The sequence below is a fragment of the Prosopis cineraria genome, unplaced genomic scaffold, assembly GCF_029017545.1.
Source record: "Prosopis cineraria cultivar Desert tree isolate PC_DT_omini unplaced genomic scaffold, ASM2901754v1 PC9, whole genome shotgun sequence".
In the NCBI taxonomy this organism is placed as follows: domain Eukaryota; kingdom Viridiplantae; phylum Streptophyta; class Magnoliopsida; order Fabales; family Fabaceae; genus Prosopis; species Prosopis cineraria.
The window spans coordinates 17063608-17080484 of NW_026555340.1; the positions used below are offsets into that span (position 1 = coordinate 17063608).

The window sequence follows — 16877 nt, forward strand, 5'->3', positions numbered from 1 at the left end:
AGTAATATTTTAGCACAACTTTTGAAAGCCAAAAAAAAAAAAATCTTTGAATCATTATTCACAAAAACATATTTAAAGTGATGAAATAAAGAGTGAAAAATTATTTTGTTATATTAACGTGATTGTATTTAATGAAAACGCATTTTTTGCTTTTTGATCTGATTTTACAGAATGAAAAATGACAAAATATTAAAAAGATGATATTATTTTTTTTAGTTTTTTAGAATAATTTTTAACTTCTTTTGTTTTTTAGAGTAAAAAATGGAAAACATATTTTCAAACAAGATTTTTTTTTATCTTTTCAAGACAAAAAATCATCCCAAAAGTAGGTAATCAAACAAGTAAATGTTGAAAGATACTATTCCAACTTCCTACTTTTTGACCTCGGCAAGATTTCAACTCAACAAAGCCTGAACAGCCTCCCAACGTCCTGCAAGTAAACTTTGAAATTTGCATACTGTTCTGCCTTTTCAAAATAAAATTTGGCTTGTTTTAGGTGAATAAAAACTGAAAATTTTGTTCAGAATCTGTCATTTGTTCAATGCCAAGGCGAATATTTTCCAATAAGATCCAAAAGGTTTCTTTTGTCAATGAAATGGAAGTGACGAAAAACCATTACCCATTCTTCGATTTTTAATCCACACGCCTACCTTATACGAAGATAGGTTCAAAGAGCGAAAAAGAAACTTCATGGAAAAGTGAAATTTTCATCAGTAGAAGTATTGTAATGGTGTTCGCCTTGATTATTTTTCCGTTTCTATGGCTGTGGCTTAAAGAATGAAGTTAAAGTCATAGGGGCTTGCTTCCCCAATAGCTATCAATCTCGAAAGCAATTTAGTTGTAAAACAAACAAGAAACACAGATAAGAATATCAAAGAGTTGCGATGGACGAGAGCATGATTCAGTGAAACAAGTGAGTTAGTTGTGAGAACAATCACAACTCAAAGATGACTTCAAAGTTCAAATACAAACACGCACGAGAGAGAGAGAGAAGAGAGAGAGAGAGAGAGAGGTTGCAATGCACAGGTAGTGACAAGATTTTGTTTTACATACGGAGGGGAAAAAGAGTCCCACATCGGGGAAGGAGAAGCAAGGAGCGAGTAGAGGGGGTATAAGTACGAGCGATGGGGCGGGGAAGAGACTTAAAAAGGGTCGGTTGGCTAAATATGCCACGCTCGTCCTCGTTTGGCGAGTGCTGTATGGCTATCAAGACATATGGCCGACATAATTTGTGGAACCTTCATAGGGTTGGCTCGCGTGGCCGACCCTCCGACCTCCAGTTTCCCAACTCTCGTTCTAGATTTTAGTTTGTTAGTCATTGTTATAATGTTTATTTTTCTGTTTAATTTTTTTAAAAAAAGAGTTAGTTTTGTTAATAAAAAAATAATAAACAAAGAAAAATCATGAACGCTAATAGTCGAGCCAAAAAAACACTTAAAAAATTCTACAAAATCACTAAAACACCAAAAGAAAAAACCAAAAAAAAAAAAAAACCAGTTTAACAAATGTCCAACAAACCATTTGATTCCATCTTTTTTTTTAATATCACCTGAAAGAAAATTTGTAGCTTTATTCGCATCTTTGTAAACAAGAAACAAACAATAATTCTTCATAGAAGGCTATAAACAACAAATATCATTGATAATACCAGCACTTTTCTACTCACGAGTAACAATCACACCCTTGATAACAACCTTATATAAAACCTAACAATCCCTTTCAACACATATTTCAAATCCCTAAATTTTTTAGCAAGTGGCAAAGTCTTTTTCAAAGTTAAAACTTCAATAATCAAAGTGAAGAATCCATCACCTTCTCATTTATACTTGTCATGAAATACCCAATTCATTCCTTCCAACAATCCCAATACCACTATAGCCTTTTCCTCATCAAAAGCTCCATCATAATTCAATTTAATCATGCCTTTATTAGGAAAAGTCAAGAACTTAACTTTCTTGCTTTACTAGCCTTAAACACATTTAAAAATATGGATAGCATTAATTTTACACATAGATTTGTCAACCAAAAAATTTACCTCAATAGGATCAACATTTTTACCTTCAAAAAACAAGCCTACACAAATTTTTCAAATATACCAAAAGTAAGAGCTATTTGCAAACCATATAATAACACAATCCTCAATTTTGCTTACCAAAAATTTCTTAATTTTCATTCAAGAACGACTACCAAACTAGATAGCTTTAGCCCAATGACATAATAAAACCATATGTTCCCTAGTTTCCTCTTCATTACCACAAACTTTACACACAAGATTATTTCAGCATTTCTTTTTCCATAAAGCATCACAAGTAGGCAAAGCACTTGTCACTAATCTCCATAAAAAATGCTTAATGTTAGGTATACACTTAAGCTGCCAAATCTCACCAGATTTCATTATTAATTCTACTAGTGGAGCTAGGATCTTTTGCAACTACAACTCTTTTCTCCATTGCATACTTATAACCCCAACTTTATAGTGTGATATACCATTTTTAACACCATCCCAAACAACTTTATCCTCACAACTAAACAAATGAAAATGCATACTCAAAATCTTACATTTTCCGCCTCAATAATCAAAGCATAAATACATTGCAAATTCCAACCATTACCATCCATCAAATCTCATACGAGTCCATTCATTTCATCCTCAATAGAAAAATTGACCTATAACTTTCCATTTTCTAAGCCCCATACCCACCTATTCCTCCAAACTTTACATCTTACCCATTTTCAACTTTTTACCCCAAGTTTTTCAGTTAAAAAATCTCTCTCAACAGATACTCAACCAAGATGCAAAAGAACCTTTTTGACTTCTAAAAAGGATGAATGTGAAAATACAAGCCTTTTAAAATATTAGCCCAGAGATAATTCTCACAATTCAACAATCTCTAAACAGATTTTGCCAATAAAATGGTGTTAAAATTTTCAAAACATTTAAAACCTAAGCCACCTTCATCCTTAGAAATCGTCAATAATGCCCAAGATTTCCGGTGAATCCTCCTCGCATCACTCTTTGGACCCCATCAAAATCTAGCAACAATTTGATATAATTCCACTCATGACTTTTTAGGAAACTTAAAGCTGAACATAGGGAAAATAGGAATGGGGTTAGCAATTGATTTAATTAATTCCTCCCGTCTCCTTTCAGATAACAACAATTTCTTTCGCCCTCAATTCTTTCAATCAATCTTTTTCTTACAAAAGAATAGCTTGACTTTTTACCCCAAGTTTTTCAGTTAAAAAATCTCTCTCAACAGATGGACTCAACCAAGATGCAAAAGAACCTTTTTTGACTTCTAAAAAGGATGAATTGTGAAAATACAAGCCTTTTAAAATATTAGCCCAGAGATAATTCTCACAATTCAACAATCTCTAAACAGATTTGGCCAATAAAATGGTGTTAAAATTTTCAAAACATTTAAAACCTAAGCCACCTTCATCCTTAGAAATCGTCAACAATGCCCAAGATTTCCGGTGAATCCTCCTCGCATCACTCTTTGGACCCCATCAAAATCTAGCAACAATTTGATATAATTCCACTCATGACTTTTTAGGAAACTTAAAGCTGAACATAGGGAAAATAGGAATGGGTTTAGCAATTGATTTAATTAATTCCTCCCGTCTCCTTTCAGATAACAACAATTTCTTTCACCCTTCAATTCTTTCAATCAATCTTTTTCTTACAAAAGAATAGCTTGTGTTTAGATCTACCCTACAAAATAGGCAGACCTAAATATTTTCTAGATTCATTATGATTGTTATTGTTTGCTTTTTTTAATTTTTTTATTTATTTTATTTTATTATGATATATATATATAAAAGAGAGAGAGAGAGAGAATGTGTGTTAATTATTGTTTAAAAATTAAGTTTGGATTTTACTTAACTTAATTATCATATTTCAACTTAGATTGTAGGGAAAATTAGTTTGTGGGGTCCACGTAGTTTTACTAAATTATCCTTTTTTTAAGGAAAATTAAATATTTTTTTAAATTTTAATTCAATTATAACTTAAACTTAATCATTTAAATTTGTAATTTATTTTTTTAAATTTGATTCTTACAATCCAATCTTTATAATTTTAACAATTTAAAATATTAATATTTATATTTGTAAAATAAAATTATAAATATTAAAATTGTAGTAAATTTTAGGACTAATATTTAATTCATCAAGCTTTTTAGTCTTTGCAAAAACTATTTAATTTTTTATAATTTTATTTTTTAGTTAAAGTATACTTTCGGTCATATATCTTTATATAAAATTTTAATTTAATCACTTAATTTTATAAATTATATTTTTAATTTTCTAACCCTAATATTATTAATTTTAATTATAATTTTTTTGAATCAAACATTATTATTATTAAAAAATTAAACTTAATATGTTAAATTTTAAAAATATTTTGTTAATACTTAAAAGTTCAATGTAAAAACTTGTGACTTAACTATATTGTTAAGATTAAAGAATTAAAAAATATTTTATAAAGTTAAGAAATTAAAATGAAATCTTATATGAAATTGAAGGACTAGACATATACTTTAACCTAATTTTTAAAATATATAAACTAATATTTTAAATAATTAAAATTATAGCAACTGAGCAACAGGAGTCAAAGTTCAAGAACTTATTACAATGAGTTAAAATTACAAGAATTAAGTTATAACAAATTAAAATTAAGGATTAAATTATAACCTAATTAAAATTATATAAATCAAATTATTATTTTTTCTTCTATTTCCCTTTTTATTCGATCTTTGTTTTTTACAAAATTAGATCCCCTAGTCATTCCGTTTGTGAATCTTCCAGACACCGTTGGTTTGTGTTGAAATGAGATGATCTGGCGCTGAATAGACTTGATTGAACAGGCAAAAATTGCCACAATTAATATATATTTTTTAATTGATATATAAAATAATTATTATTGATATATAAAGAGTTTGTAATTAAAAATTTAAAAATTTATAAAATATTTATTATTAATATTTAATAATATATCATTAATAAATATTATAAATCAATTATAATATAAAATATAATAAATATTATATTTATCAAGTTTAATCTTATAATATAGACTATATTTACAAAAGCCTCAATATAAAATTTTTAAATTTCATTTTATAAAGAAAAATTTCAATGAATTTAATTTTTAAAAAAATTTACATATTTAATCAATTAAATAATAATAAATACAAAAGTTCAACTGAAAATGGAGAAAAAAAAAATACCTGAATTTTTTATATATATATATATATTCAAAACACAAAAAAGTATACAACTATAATACCTCATACGGGCAACGGCAGGTTGTGGGGGAACATATCATTGGATTAATTAATCATTAATCACTAATTAAAATGGTAATCACATTCAGATCTTCGATACGATGACCTTATGAGTCAATCCCAGAACCTCACACATCTCTGGATACAAGCTCTTCCTTATCTCTGCATACACTTCACCGTTCCATTTCCTCTGTGCTAACTCTTCCCCTAGGCGCAGAAGCCTCCATCACGCTCTCTGCGCTATCGTGCGCCGAATTCACAATCCCCATCTTCATAGCCTCCGCCGCTTTCACCTTCACACCTCTCACAACAATTCGCGCATGGCGGCCGATGACCGGATCTTCGATCTCATCCCAACGGAGAAGTAATCAGGAAGCGTCGTCCCCATGTCGATCTCTGGCATGTACAGAACGCCTTTGTCGCCCCTCATAAGAATATAGTCGTAACTGATCGCGAGCATGAGACCGGCGCCGGCTGCATGGCCGGGGAGTGCAGCGATTGTGGGCATCGGGAGGGAGATCAGCGCCACGATGACCGGCTTGAAGGAATCGACCATATGGTGGAGCCGGTCCGGGCACCGGAAGGAGAGCCAGCGGATTGGGCCCAGGTGAGATCGAAACCGTTGGAGAAGAATCTGCCGTGGGCAGTGGTGATGAGGACGGAGCCAGGGGTGGCCTGAGAGCGGATTTGGGAGAGGGTGGAGAGGAGGGAGGTGATGAGGGTGGGATTGAGGCGGTGCTCGTCGTTGCCGGTGAGGGTGAGAACGAAGAGAGAACCTCGCTTCTCTAGAGTACACATCTTGGTGTGGGTTGAAGATAAAAAACTGCAGAGCTCTGAATCTGAATTTCAAATATCAAATCCTTTTTATATGTTTTGAGTTTTGATCACATGACCATAAAAACAAGAGGAGGTGAGATTAGGCATTTATTATTTGATTGGGAAAAGTTCATATGGTCATTATGTGAGCTTTTATTTTACCTGAATTTACTTATTAATTATTCAAAAAAGATACATTATCATTTTATAAATAATTATTTATTAAATTATAAATAATATTTATTAAAAAATTTAATATGTACTACCTTTTATAAATATTATTATTAAATATTTATTTATTAAAGGCTTATGTTCACTTATTATTTTATTAAAAGTACGTTGAGTGACGCACAAAGTCAAATTGCCTTGCTAATGTATGAGAATGATGAGTGCTTTGATGGAGGAAAGGAAGGGTAAAACACACATAGCTCACTGTTATAAAATAAGCTTATAGAAATATTTTTTTTGACTTTAGAGAACGCTTTTAAAGTACTCCTGTATCGAGCGCTCCAAAATTTACAGGAGCGCTTTTTTAAAAGCGCTCCCATAAGAGAGCTCCGATTTATAACAGCACACGTCATGTATGAGAGTGTTTTTTGCAGGAGCTCTTCCGTATACTGACAATTTATCAGAACGCTCTTTTAAAGAGCGCTCCCGTAAGTTACTTTACAGGAACGCTCCTCAAATGAGTTCTCTCGTGTATCATATTTATTTTTTTTTAAATCAAATTTTTTAAATTTTTCTTTTTACAAATCTTTAACAATGACAAATCATAATATAAAAATTAATTTAAAAATAATATCAACATAAAAATTTAGATACAAGAAAAGAATTTAAAACTGATATAACAATTTCAATTTTTAACTAACCTAGTTTAATTTTTAACAAGCCTAACAAATAAAACTATTGTTATTTTTTTAACATTGAAATCTAACTTTCTATCTCAAACAGTCAATAATATATTCTGACCATTCTTCAAACTATCTTCTATTTGCTCCAATAAAATACTACACAAGATATGAAAGCAATATATAAGTAATTAACATTATATTAACTTAATTTCAAAGCTTTTAACTTACATTTTTAGGAATGATCACCTTTGTTGTGTGATTACTTCTCTCATAAACTTCATAACATAGTATCCACATTCTCAACCTTGTAATTGTGTAGGTACCTATAAAATAATAAAGAGTTATTATCAAAATATGGTAGAAATAAATCTAACTTAATTTAAAATACTTCAGTGATGAAGTTATATATATGGATACAAGTATTTGCTGTCGAAAATCCGACAGAGTCTCCCCTATAACTTGGAAGTTCCAGAATTTTTTAAAAATTCTACATCAATCCAGAACAACATATTTAGAATAACAAACATAAAATATCAATCAAACAATCATTTAGATATGTACCAACTTGTTTTATTAAAAAAAATAATACAAACCTTTATTCTTTTTCATTGAATAAAACTCAACAGAATTAGGTCTTTCGGTGTTTGGAGGGAGACCTTTACCTCCTCGATACGTGCTATAGCCCTATTATATAATGATTAAGTATATCAAGTAAAAATTAATTGTTATAATAAACATATATAAAGAATATAGAACTAAAATTTACTGATTAAATAATATCCTCATAGATTTAATATTCTTAAAGTCACTATCTCTTAATGAATCAAGATAATAAATCACAGGGATGAATGAATTGATACAAACAAGCACCCAATGTTGCCTGAAAAAATAAAATATTTCATTAACTAAAATATCAACTAAAGTTAAAAAAACAATAATAACAATTTACCCTGGATTGTGAGGAGCTAAAAATAACATGTTTCTTTTGTCTTTGACTTTGAATGCATCAGTTAATCTTTTGAGAATGGGTACTCAACACTATAGGTACTAGTGTTCTGCGGGCTAATAAATGAAAATTTTGTTATCAATGAGCCCGGCACCACAAAAGTATGACATAAGTACCTAAAATGAAAGCAAATAATAGAATTATTCACAACTAAAATTAAATAAATACCATAATAAGTAATAAAATTGAGAAAGTACCTGATGTATAAATTAATTTGTGTGTTTGGAGCCAATCCTTAGTCAGAATCTCGTTTATATTTCAGCTGCTAATTTTTCGCTAATTATTTCACCATAAATCTCCTTTTCAAATTCTACTTCACGGATCTCATTTTTAAATGTTGTCTGCATAATCACTTCAAGTGCATTTTGATGAGGATATTTCAACTGAGAAGATTCTGTGCTGGTCTTTTCCTGCCTTAGTCACAGAGGTAGATCCTTTCGACGGCTTTTCTTTCGCTTTGATAGCTTCTTTACAACTTCTTTAAATTTGGAGGACTACAAGATGTAAAATGGATTGGTAAGGCTGCAAGAAACATGAAGGATTTTAAAGAACCATCAATTATTATACCTATAACTTAATGAGCTTTTTTTTATTTGAACTGGCAACTTAGCATCATTTTCTATTGGAATAGTTATAGTCACCTTTAAGTGATCAGCAGGCAACGGTTTGAAATGTATAGTAACACTATTGTCATTATACATAAATGCGAGTGCCATAACACGACAATGTGGTGATTCTAACCATAATTGACATTGAGACTCACCCTAAAAATTAAAAATTAATATTTTTAAAAAATGTGAAACATAATTGTGAATAAAGAAAAGATAATAGAAAGAAAAATTATAACCTTAAGAAAGTCTTCTTTAGTATGGAAGGAGCAACTATCTTTATCACTGGAGCTACCTTATGACACATTTACAACTCCAATCATTTGCTCAAATCTCTTTTCCATTTGAGCTTGAAATTTTTTTTCCATTCTCGCCTCCATTTCTGCCATCCTTGCATTAAAATCATCTTTAGTAAAAATTTTGGACCGACGTCCAAAGTAAGTGCCTTAAAAAATGCCAAATCCGACTCCTCTACACGACCAGAGACCTCTAGAGCTCCTAATGCCCTACCAAGGACATCCACATACTCCCCCACATCATCTTGTGATATTGATTGTGATAATGCTTCCTATTGAACAAATTGTAAACTAATTATTAAGTAAATAATGTAAATAAAGTAATACACTAAAATATTAATACTCACACAATCCTCTCAGAATTTTGAGTACGTTCATCAGGTAATTTGCCTTCTTTATCTTCACGACAGTCTTCCAAACAAGAGCTCGAGAATTGAAGCTTGGTAACTCACTTCTTTCCTCTATTCAAAGAAGATATTAGAATAATTAAAAAACATTTGCTTATATATATATATATTATATATAAAGTAATATCAACAGACGATATTAATTGAAACTTACCAACCATGTTCAATATCTAGATAGTTCTTTCGTCCTGCTCTATATTGAAAAGGAGTACTGCGGCTCTAAGAGATTGACCTGGTTGATCTGTTGAAATTCAGGCTGTTGGCGCATTTTAATAAATTCATCCCAATGCTCTTGCTGGATCTCTGGATACATTTTAGGAGGATGAGGATTGAATTCTTCATTTGTGGAGCATCACTACTGTTCTCAGGTGGGGCAGCCATATACCTGAAAGGAAAAAAGTAAATTTTTAGCAACAAAAAAAAATTAACAACCAAAAATAAATTTTTAACAATTAAAAGGAAATTTAAATAAAGAACTTACAAGTGTTAAAATAGAAGGCATTATCTCCAGTTGAAACATCAAATGTCCATGATGTTCCCATGAAAGGGTCATCCTCAACATTAAAATCTTCATCCTCTTTATTTGTTAAAAGAACAATCGACCAATTTTTATGCGCTGGATCTGACACATAGAACACTTGTCGAGCTTGTGATGCTAAAATGAATGGTTCATCTTTATGAGCCACCTTATTAAGATCTACTTGAATAAAACCTAACTCATCAATTCGAAAGCCGTTTTTATTGTCAACCCACGTGCAACAAAAACAGGTTCGCAAAACTTGATATAATCTAATTCCCAAATGTGCTCTATAATCCTAAAATATGACATCATTGCATAGATTGGGTTCTTGTCTTTAAAACTAGAGACATGCATTGATTGAGCTTTAAGCGTTACACCACTATTTTGTATAGTGCTCCGAGCATCTTGGCTTTTCGTATAAAATGTAAAGTCATTAATTGCATAACCTGTATAAGAAAATACTTCAAATCCGGGACCCCTAGTTAAAACTTCAACCTTTCTTATGGGTGAGACTCTTCAGAAATACGAGCTCTAAACCAATATATAAAGTGCCGGTTGTGATATGTTGCTAGCCATGTTTCATTTTTACCTTTATTCTGACTCTTAACTATTGCCTTGTGTTCGTTGATATATGGTTGAACTTCCTCAGTATTGTGTGAAACATACAAGTGAACTTGCTCCTATTGTGTCTTGTCTATGTTAATGAGTTTCTTCTTAATGATTCCACCTTGTTCACCTATGGTGTCTTTTGTGTACTTTGGCAACCCAATGGCATCCACATTAGAGAGATATCTATGCATAATTCAATTGCTTCTTCCATGATGTACCTCTCAATAATACACCCCTCGGGTTGACTTCAATTTTTTACATATCTTTTTAATACTTTCAAGTAACGCTCTACTGGGTACATTCATCTCAAATAAGCGGGGCCATACAATTTTATCTCTCTAACTAAGTGAAATGATAAATGAACCATGATGTTAAAGAACGAAGGCGGAAAATACATTTTCAACTCACTTAAAATCTTAGCTATTTTATGTTCTAGCTTTAGCAATTTTTTGGATCAATCACCTTGCTACAAATTGCCTTAAAGAAGAAACAAAATCTAGTAATCGTGGCTCGCATCTTCTTCGGCAAAATGGATCGTGTACCAACCGGCAATAAATTTTTCATGATGATATGATAATCATGAGTCTTAAGACCTACTAGTTTGAGGTCTTTCATGGATACGAGGCTATTTACATTTAAAGAATATCCTTTTAGCACTTTAACTTCATGCAAGAATTCACAAAAAGGTAATTTTTCCTTTCTAGACAAAGTGTGAGCTGCTGGAGGTAAAAAAGTGTGTTTTCCCTTCCTCTCTGGTGCCAACTCTTCTCTTAACCCCATACTAATCAAATCCATCCTTGCATTAATACCGTCTTTACTCTTTCTTGAAATATGGAGTAATGTGCCCACAAGACTATCACAGACATTCTTTTCGATGTGCATTGCATCCAGGAAATGCCTAACATCTAAGGTCTTCTAATATGGTAGCTCAAAGAATATGGACTTCTTTTTCTAACCATTCTTAACAATCTTAATTGCAAATGGTTTTCTAAATTTAATTTTTAAATCTTTGACCTTTTTAAAGAGCTGTTCACTAGTTAATGGCATGGGAACTCTACCCTTCTCCGGGTGGCCATTAAAGGCCTTCTTCAATCATCGGTAATGATGTGTTTGCAGCAAAAATCGTCGATAACCAATGAAGACATTCTTCCTACAATGTTCCAACTGCACTGAACAAGTGTGTTCTTCACATACTGGACATGCATCTCGTCCTTTGATACTGTATCCTAATAAATTGCCATAGGCAGGATAGTCATTTATGGTGCCAAACAATATTGCTCGCAGGATGAAATATTCTTCTCTATACCCATCATAAACTTCCACACCTGTCTCCCATAAAATCTTCAGATCTTCAATCAAAGGAGCTAAGTACACATCTATAGCATTTCCTAGTTGTCGAGGCCCAGAAATCAACAATGATAGCATCATAAATTTACGCTTCATGCACAATGCTGGAGCGAGGTTGTAGATCATCAAAATAACTGGCTATGTACTATGAGTACTACTTTGCATGCCATGTGGGTTCATTCCGTCAGTGGCTAGTGCAAGGCGTAAGTTTTTATCTTCAACCCCAAACTCAGGGTATATAAGATCAAACTTTTTCCATTGAGGAGAATCTGTTGGGTGCCATAGCTTGCCATCCTTAATTCTCTTATCAGCATGCCATGTTAAGTGTTTAGCATCTTCTGCAATGCTGTATAGGCATCTAAATCTTGGTATGATTGGAAAATACCATAATGCCTTTGCTGGGCTACATCCATTTCTTTTGTATCGTAATGCATCACATTTTGAACACTTATCTAAGGTTGAATACTCTTTCTGAAAGAGGATACAATCATTTAGACATGCATATATCTTCTCATAGCTCATCTCAATAGAACAGAGCACTTTTTTTAGCTTCGTAAGTATTAGGTGGAAGCTTGTTGTACTCAGGTAACATTTCATATAAGAGTTCAAGCAAATTCGTGAAACTCTTATCGCTCCATCCATTCGCTGCTTTTAGGTTGTATAGTTTCAAAATAACTGATAGTTTTGTGAATTTTTTACAACTAGGGTATAATGGTTTATCAGCATCACTCTTCAATCTCTCAAACACCTCAGGACAGTCCCTAAGATCCTCTTCAATCACATCAATCATTTCATCAAGACGGTCAACATCATATATCCCATTATCACGATCAAATATTGAGTAGCTCGCACTATCCCTCCAATTACTTGCATTATTCCTTGTCTCCCCATGCATGGTCCAACAAGTATAAGTTGAATCAATCCCATTACATATTAAATGATCTTTCAATTCTATTGACTTTACTCTTTTTCTATAGCAACACTTCAAACAAGGACATATGACTCCACGAGGGTCTTGATCACAACAAAATGCAAATTCAATGAATTCATCCACACCATCCCAATATTCTCTAGATAGTCGATTAGCTGACATCTACTTACGATCCATATCACTAATATGATTAACAAAATTCAATAAACAAAAGACTTAAATTTCTATAAAAAAATTCAACAGCATCTTCCTTAAAAGAACAACCTCCCAAATGATCAAACAATTGAATTCCACAACACAATACATTTAAACTAAAAAAATTAATTCATCCAAATAAAAATTTAGTAGCATAATGCATCTAAATTCTGTCAATTAATTGTAATTTAATTAATAATAATAATCTTCCTTAAAAGTATATTTCATAAATAAAATAAAAATGTTCAAGTAGTTTCCTCAACTTTAATCTAAATTATCAATTACAAATACTCCATAATTTTAATATAAATAACTTCAATTCATATATTATATATAATATTGATTATTAAAAAAATATTTGAAATTTATTCTCAAATATATATAAATTAATTATTAAAAAAATACCTTCAAAGTGTAATCTTCACGGTAGAAAATAGCAGTATTCACGGCAGGACATCGCTTCCTCTGCTGTACAGCAGCGACGCACAGCGGCAATGGAGGTCTTCACGGCGTCGCTTCCTCCGGTGTACAGCAGCAGCACAGATTTGCAACAGCAATGCAGATCTGGAACAGAGATGCAGATCTGGAATAGAGATTCAGATCTGGAACAGCAAATAGCAGAGATAAATGGATGGCGGCGTGATGGAGATGGTGACGGCGATGGTGATTTCAATGCAGGAGATGGACGGCGACGCGGCATAGAAATAGAGACAGATGCGCGACATAGAGAAGGAACGAGTGGCAACAGTGAACTGGAACAGCAAACAACGGTGATGATAGACTAATACAGCAAGGATCTGGAACTCGTTGGGAACGCACTGCCTCAACAAAAGAGAGAGAGGTTTGAAAGAAACTGAATGGAGAAAAGAAAACTAATGGGAAATAAATAAAGGCTGGAAACACTCTTTCGGAGTGCTCATTAAAGAGCGCTCTTCCGAAGCGCTCATTATGGAGCGTTCTAGAAGAGAGCTCTTGAAGAGTTCTTCCACAGTGCTCTTTGACGAGCGCTCTGCCGGGCTCTTCCAAAGCGCTTAAGTATGAACGCTCCCGAAGGTATTTTTAAATTTTTTACAATATTATATATATATATATATATATATATTAATTAGGAATGTTATCTTATTGAGAAGCCTGACATACAGGAGTGCTTATTTAGAAAAGCACTTCGGTAAATTCTGCATTCACATTTTAGAGCGCTTGTTTAAAAAGCGTTTCTAAATACTCACTCCTAAAGATATATTTTGTAGTAGTAGCTTATAAAAGCCTACGTTGTATTGACAAAAAGAATTGTGCTAGCTAATCCTGGGGTGATGCTAGGTCAAAGTTCGAATATTACGTTGAGCAAGTTTGTTTGACTGGGTGAATTTACAGAATGTTGAGATATTTCCAGTTATGTGCTTGTTGCTTATTTACAAAGAATGACAACAATATACTCCTTCAAATTTGAATTTTGATAACAAAAAGAGTAGGTAAATTGTCCACGTTATCAAATCACGAGGGTGCGCTTCATGTGAAGAGACAAGGGTGAGTGCACTGTATATTTTGAGCAATGGTAAAGAGTGGATGAGGTTGAGTCATGGTCTTCCTGAATGCAACCTTTTATTTAGTTAGGTGGCCTTGTATTCTATAAAACTAGATTGGACTTTTATCAATTCCTCTCTCAAGCTTAGTTCATCAAATTTGATCCAAATAATTAAATTAATCCATTTAATGATTAATTTAATTTTTAATACGTTGAATATGGTAGTAGACACTTGAATTATTTTGCCAACTTAAACTTAAAGGTGCCACGCAGGCAATTTTTTTTTTTAATCAAAAGGAAATTGTTGTATTTGAACCAGCACCTCTTACATCTCTCTGTTTGTTCTCTCCTCGCCCTTGCTGCCCATATCAACCCTAATCTTCCTTTGAAGAGAAGGTGCATTTTGTAGAAGCTGAAAAATTTGAACTCCAGCTTTCTCTTGTCTTAATCTCTTAGATTCCTTCTTTAATTATTTTTGGGAAAATATTATCATCAACTCGTATAATTTCATTGAGTTTTGTTTTTAATTATTGTAATTTTTTTAATATTTTCAATCTTTATAGTTTCAGTGAGATTGAGAGACATTTGTTATTTGAATTTCTTTAGTTTTCAATATTTTTAGTAATTTTAATTTTTATAAGAACTAAAAATATTAAAATAAACACTACATAGAGTACAAGAAAAATTTGATACAACTATAAAAATTAAGAAATATATTTTTTTTTATTTTTTTGTATTATCAGGAGTCTCACACAGTGAGATAAAGTTTATTGTTGTTGTTGTATTATAATGGCTCTCAATTTTAGGGCTATACATGGGCAGAGTAGAATTGGACATCATCTCAACCCGATGCCCAGCCCGATATTCAGGTTCAGGCATTGGGCGGTGCTGGTCGTCGCCGGTGAAGGTGAGAACGAAGAGAACCTCACTTCTCGAGACTCGAGAGTGCAGATCTTGGTGAGAATTGAAGATAATATGGTGAGAGCTCTGAATCTGAATATTAAATATCAAATCTTTTTTTAAATGGCTTTTTGACTTTTGATCACACGATGACAAGTGATGGATAACGGAGGGCGATGGAAACAAGGGACGAGACTAGGCATTTATTATCTCATTGATGTTCTGACGCCCAAACTTTTTTAAAATTAGGTTAGAAAATATATTTTTTTATGCGCCACTTTTAATCTAGAGTAGAATAAATAATTGATCATTAAAATATAAATTTAAAAATATCTAGGATTATAAATTAATTTTTTGTGCTATGTTACTTTTTAACTTTTAAAAATAATTAACTTTAATTGTTAGTTAATTAAAAAATAATATAAAAAAGTTTTAAAATTATAAAAAAAATCAATAAAATTTTTTGATCTTTTTCTATATTTTTTTAGCCTTTTAGTGTAATTTTTGAGAATTTTTTTTACTATTTTTTGATCAATTAATAATTAAGTTAATTTTTATTAATGATAATTATTTTTAAAAATTGAGGGAGGACATTTCATAAAAAATAAATTTAAAATCCAACACCTGCACCTATAATTTAGAGGGAATTCATTCTATTACCTTTTAATCTATGTCAAAGTCCAAGTTGGCAAAATAATCTAAAGTGCCTATCATATCAATGCCTATAACACAATTCTTAATACCATTAGTTTCTATTTAAGGGATTTAAAGAAGAGGGGCTAACCGATTTAATGGAAAAAAGGAAATTTAAAGAGAAAATTTTATTTAAGATCATTTGACCACATTTAATGAAAAAGAAGGTTCCTTAATCTCTAAAAATTTATTTTAGATAAAAGGTACTTAAATGAAATTAAAATGCATAGAAAAGTATCTCACTATCATTCATCCTTTCAAATTCTCTGCTAAAGTTATTCATTTTCCTATATAAACTTGTTTATTGACCTATAAAAGTTATTTCTACAATTGTTGAATCTTTATTTTATTTCAAGTGTTGTAATTATGACAAAATAAGTTGTTCATTTTTTTACATCAAGTTATTTATTGATCTATATGAGTTGTTTGTTCCATTATTAAATTTTAATTTTATTTGTGTTGTAATCATGATAAAACGAGTTGTTTATTATAGATACTAAAGTTGTTCATTAACCAACAAGAGCTGTTTGTGTTATTACTGAATCTTTATTTTATTTCAAGTATTGCAATCATAATAAAATGAGTTGTACATTACCCATACAGAATTTATTCATTTACTTACATGAAATTGTTCAATAATCTACAGGAGTTGTTTATGTAATTACTGAATCTTTATTTTATTTCAAGTGTTGTAATTATAGTAAAATAAGTTATTTCTTGCCCATACTGAAATTGTTTATTCACCTGTATGAAATTATTTATTGACCTACAAGAGTTATTTGTATTGTTATTAAATCTTTATTTTATATTCCAAGTATTATAATCATAGTAAAATGAGTTGTTCATTACCTATATTGAAGTTGTTAATTTACCTATATGAAATTGTTG

At 31.4% G+C, this 16877-nt stretch overlaps 1 protein-coding gene and 1 non-coding gene across 2 annotated transcripts; one reads left to right on the forward strand and one right to left on the reverse strand.

The window, feature by feature from the left end:
* Positions 1–1144: 1144 nt before the first annotated feature.
* LOC129321153 (U11 spliceosomal RNA) lies at positions 1145–1272 on the forward strand. The gene has a single exon (XR_008595941.1). It is a non-coding gene; the product is annotated as a U11 spliceosomal RNA (small nuclear RNA).
* A 4002-nt stretch (positions 1273–5274) lies between these two features.
* Positions 5275–6192, reverse strand: LOC129320870 (enoyl-CoA delta isomerase 2, peroxisomal-like). The gene is given in 4 exon segments (XM_054966528.1): positions 5275–5503; positions 5505–5595; positions 5598–5861; positions 5864–6192. Coding segments are annotated over 4 exon segments (708 nt in total). The 5' UTR covers positions 6087–6192; the 3' UTR covers positions 5275–5373.
* Between the last annotated feature and the right edge of the window lie 10685 nt (positions 6193–16877).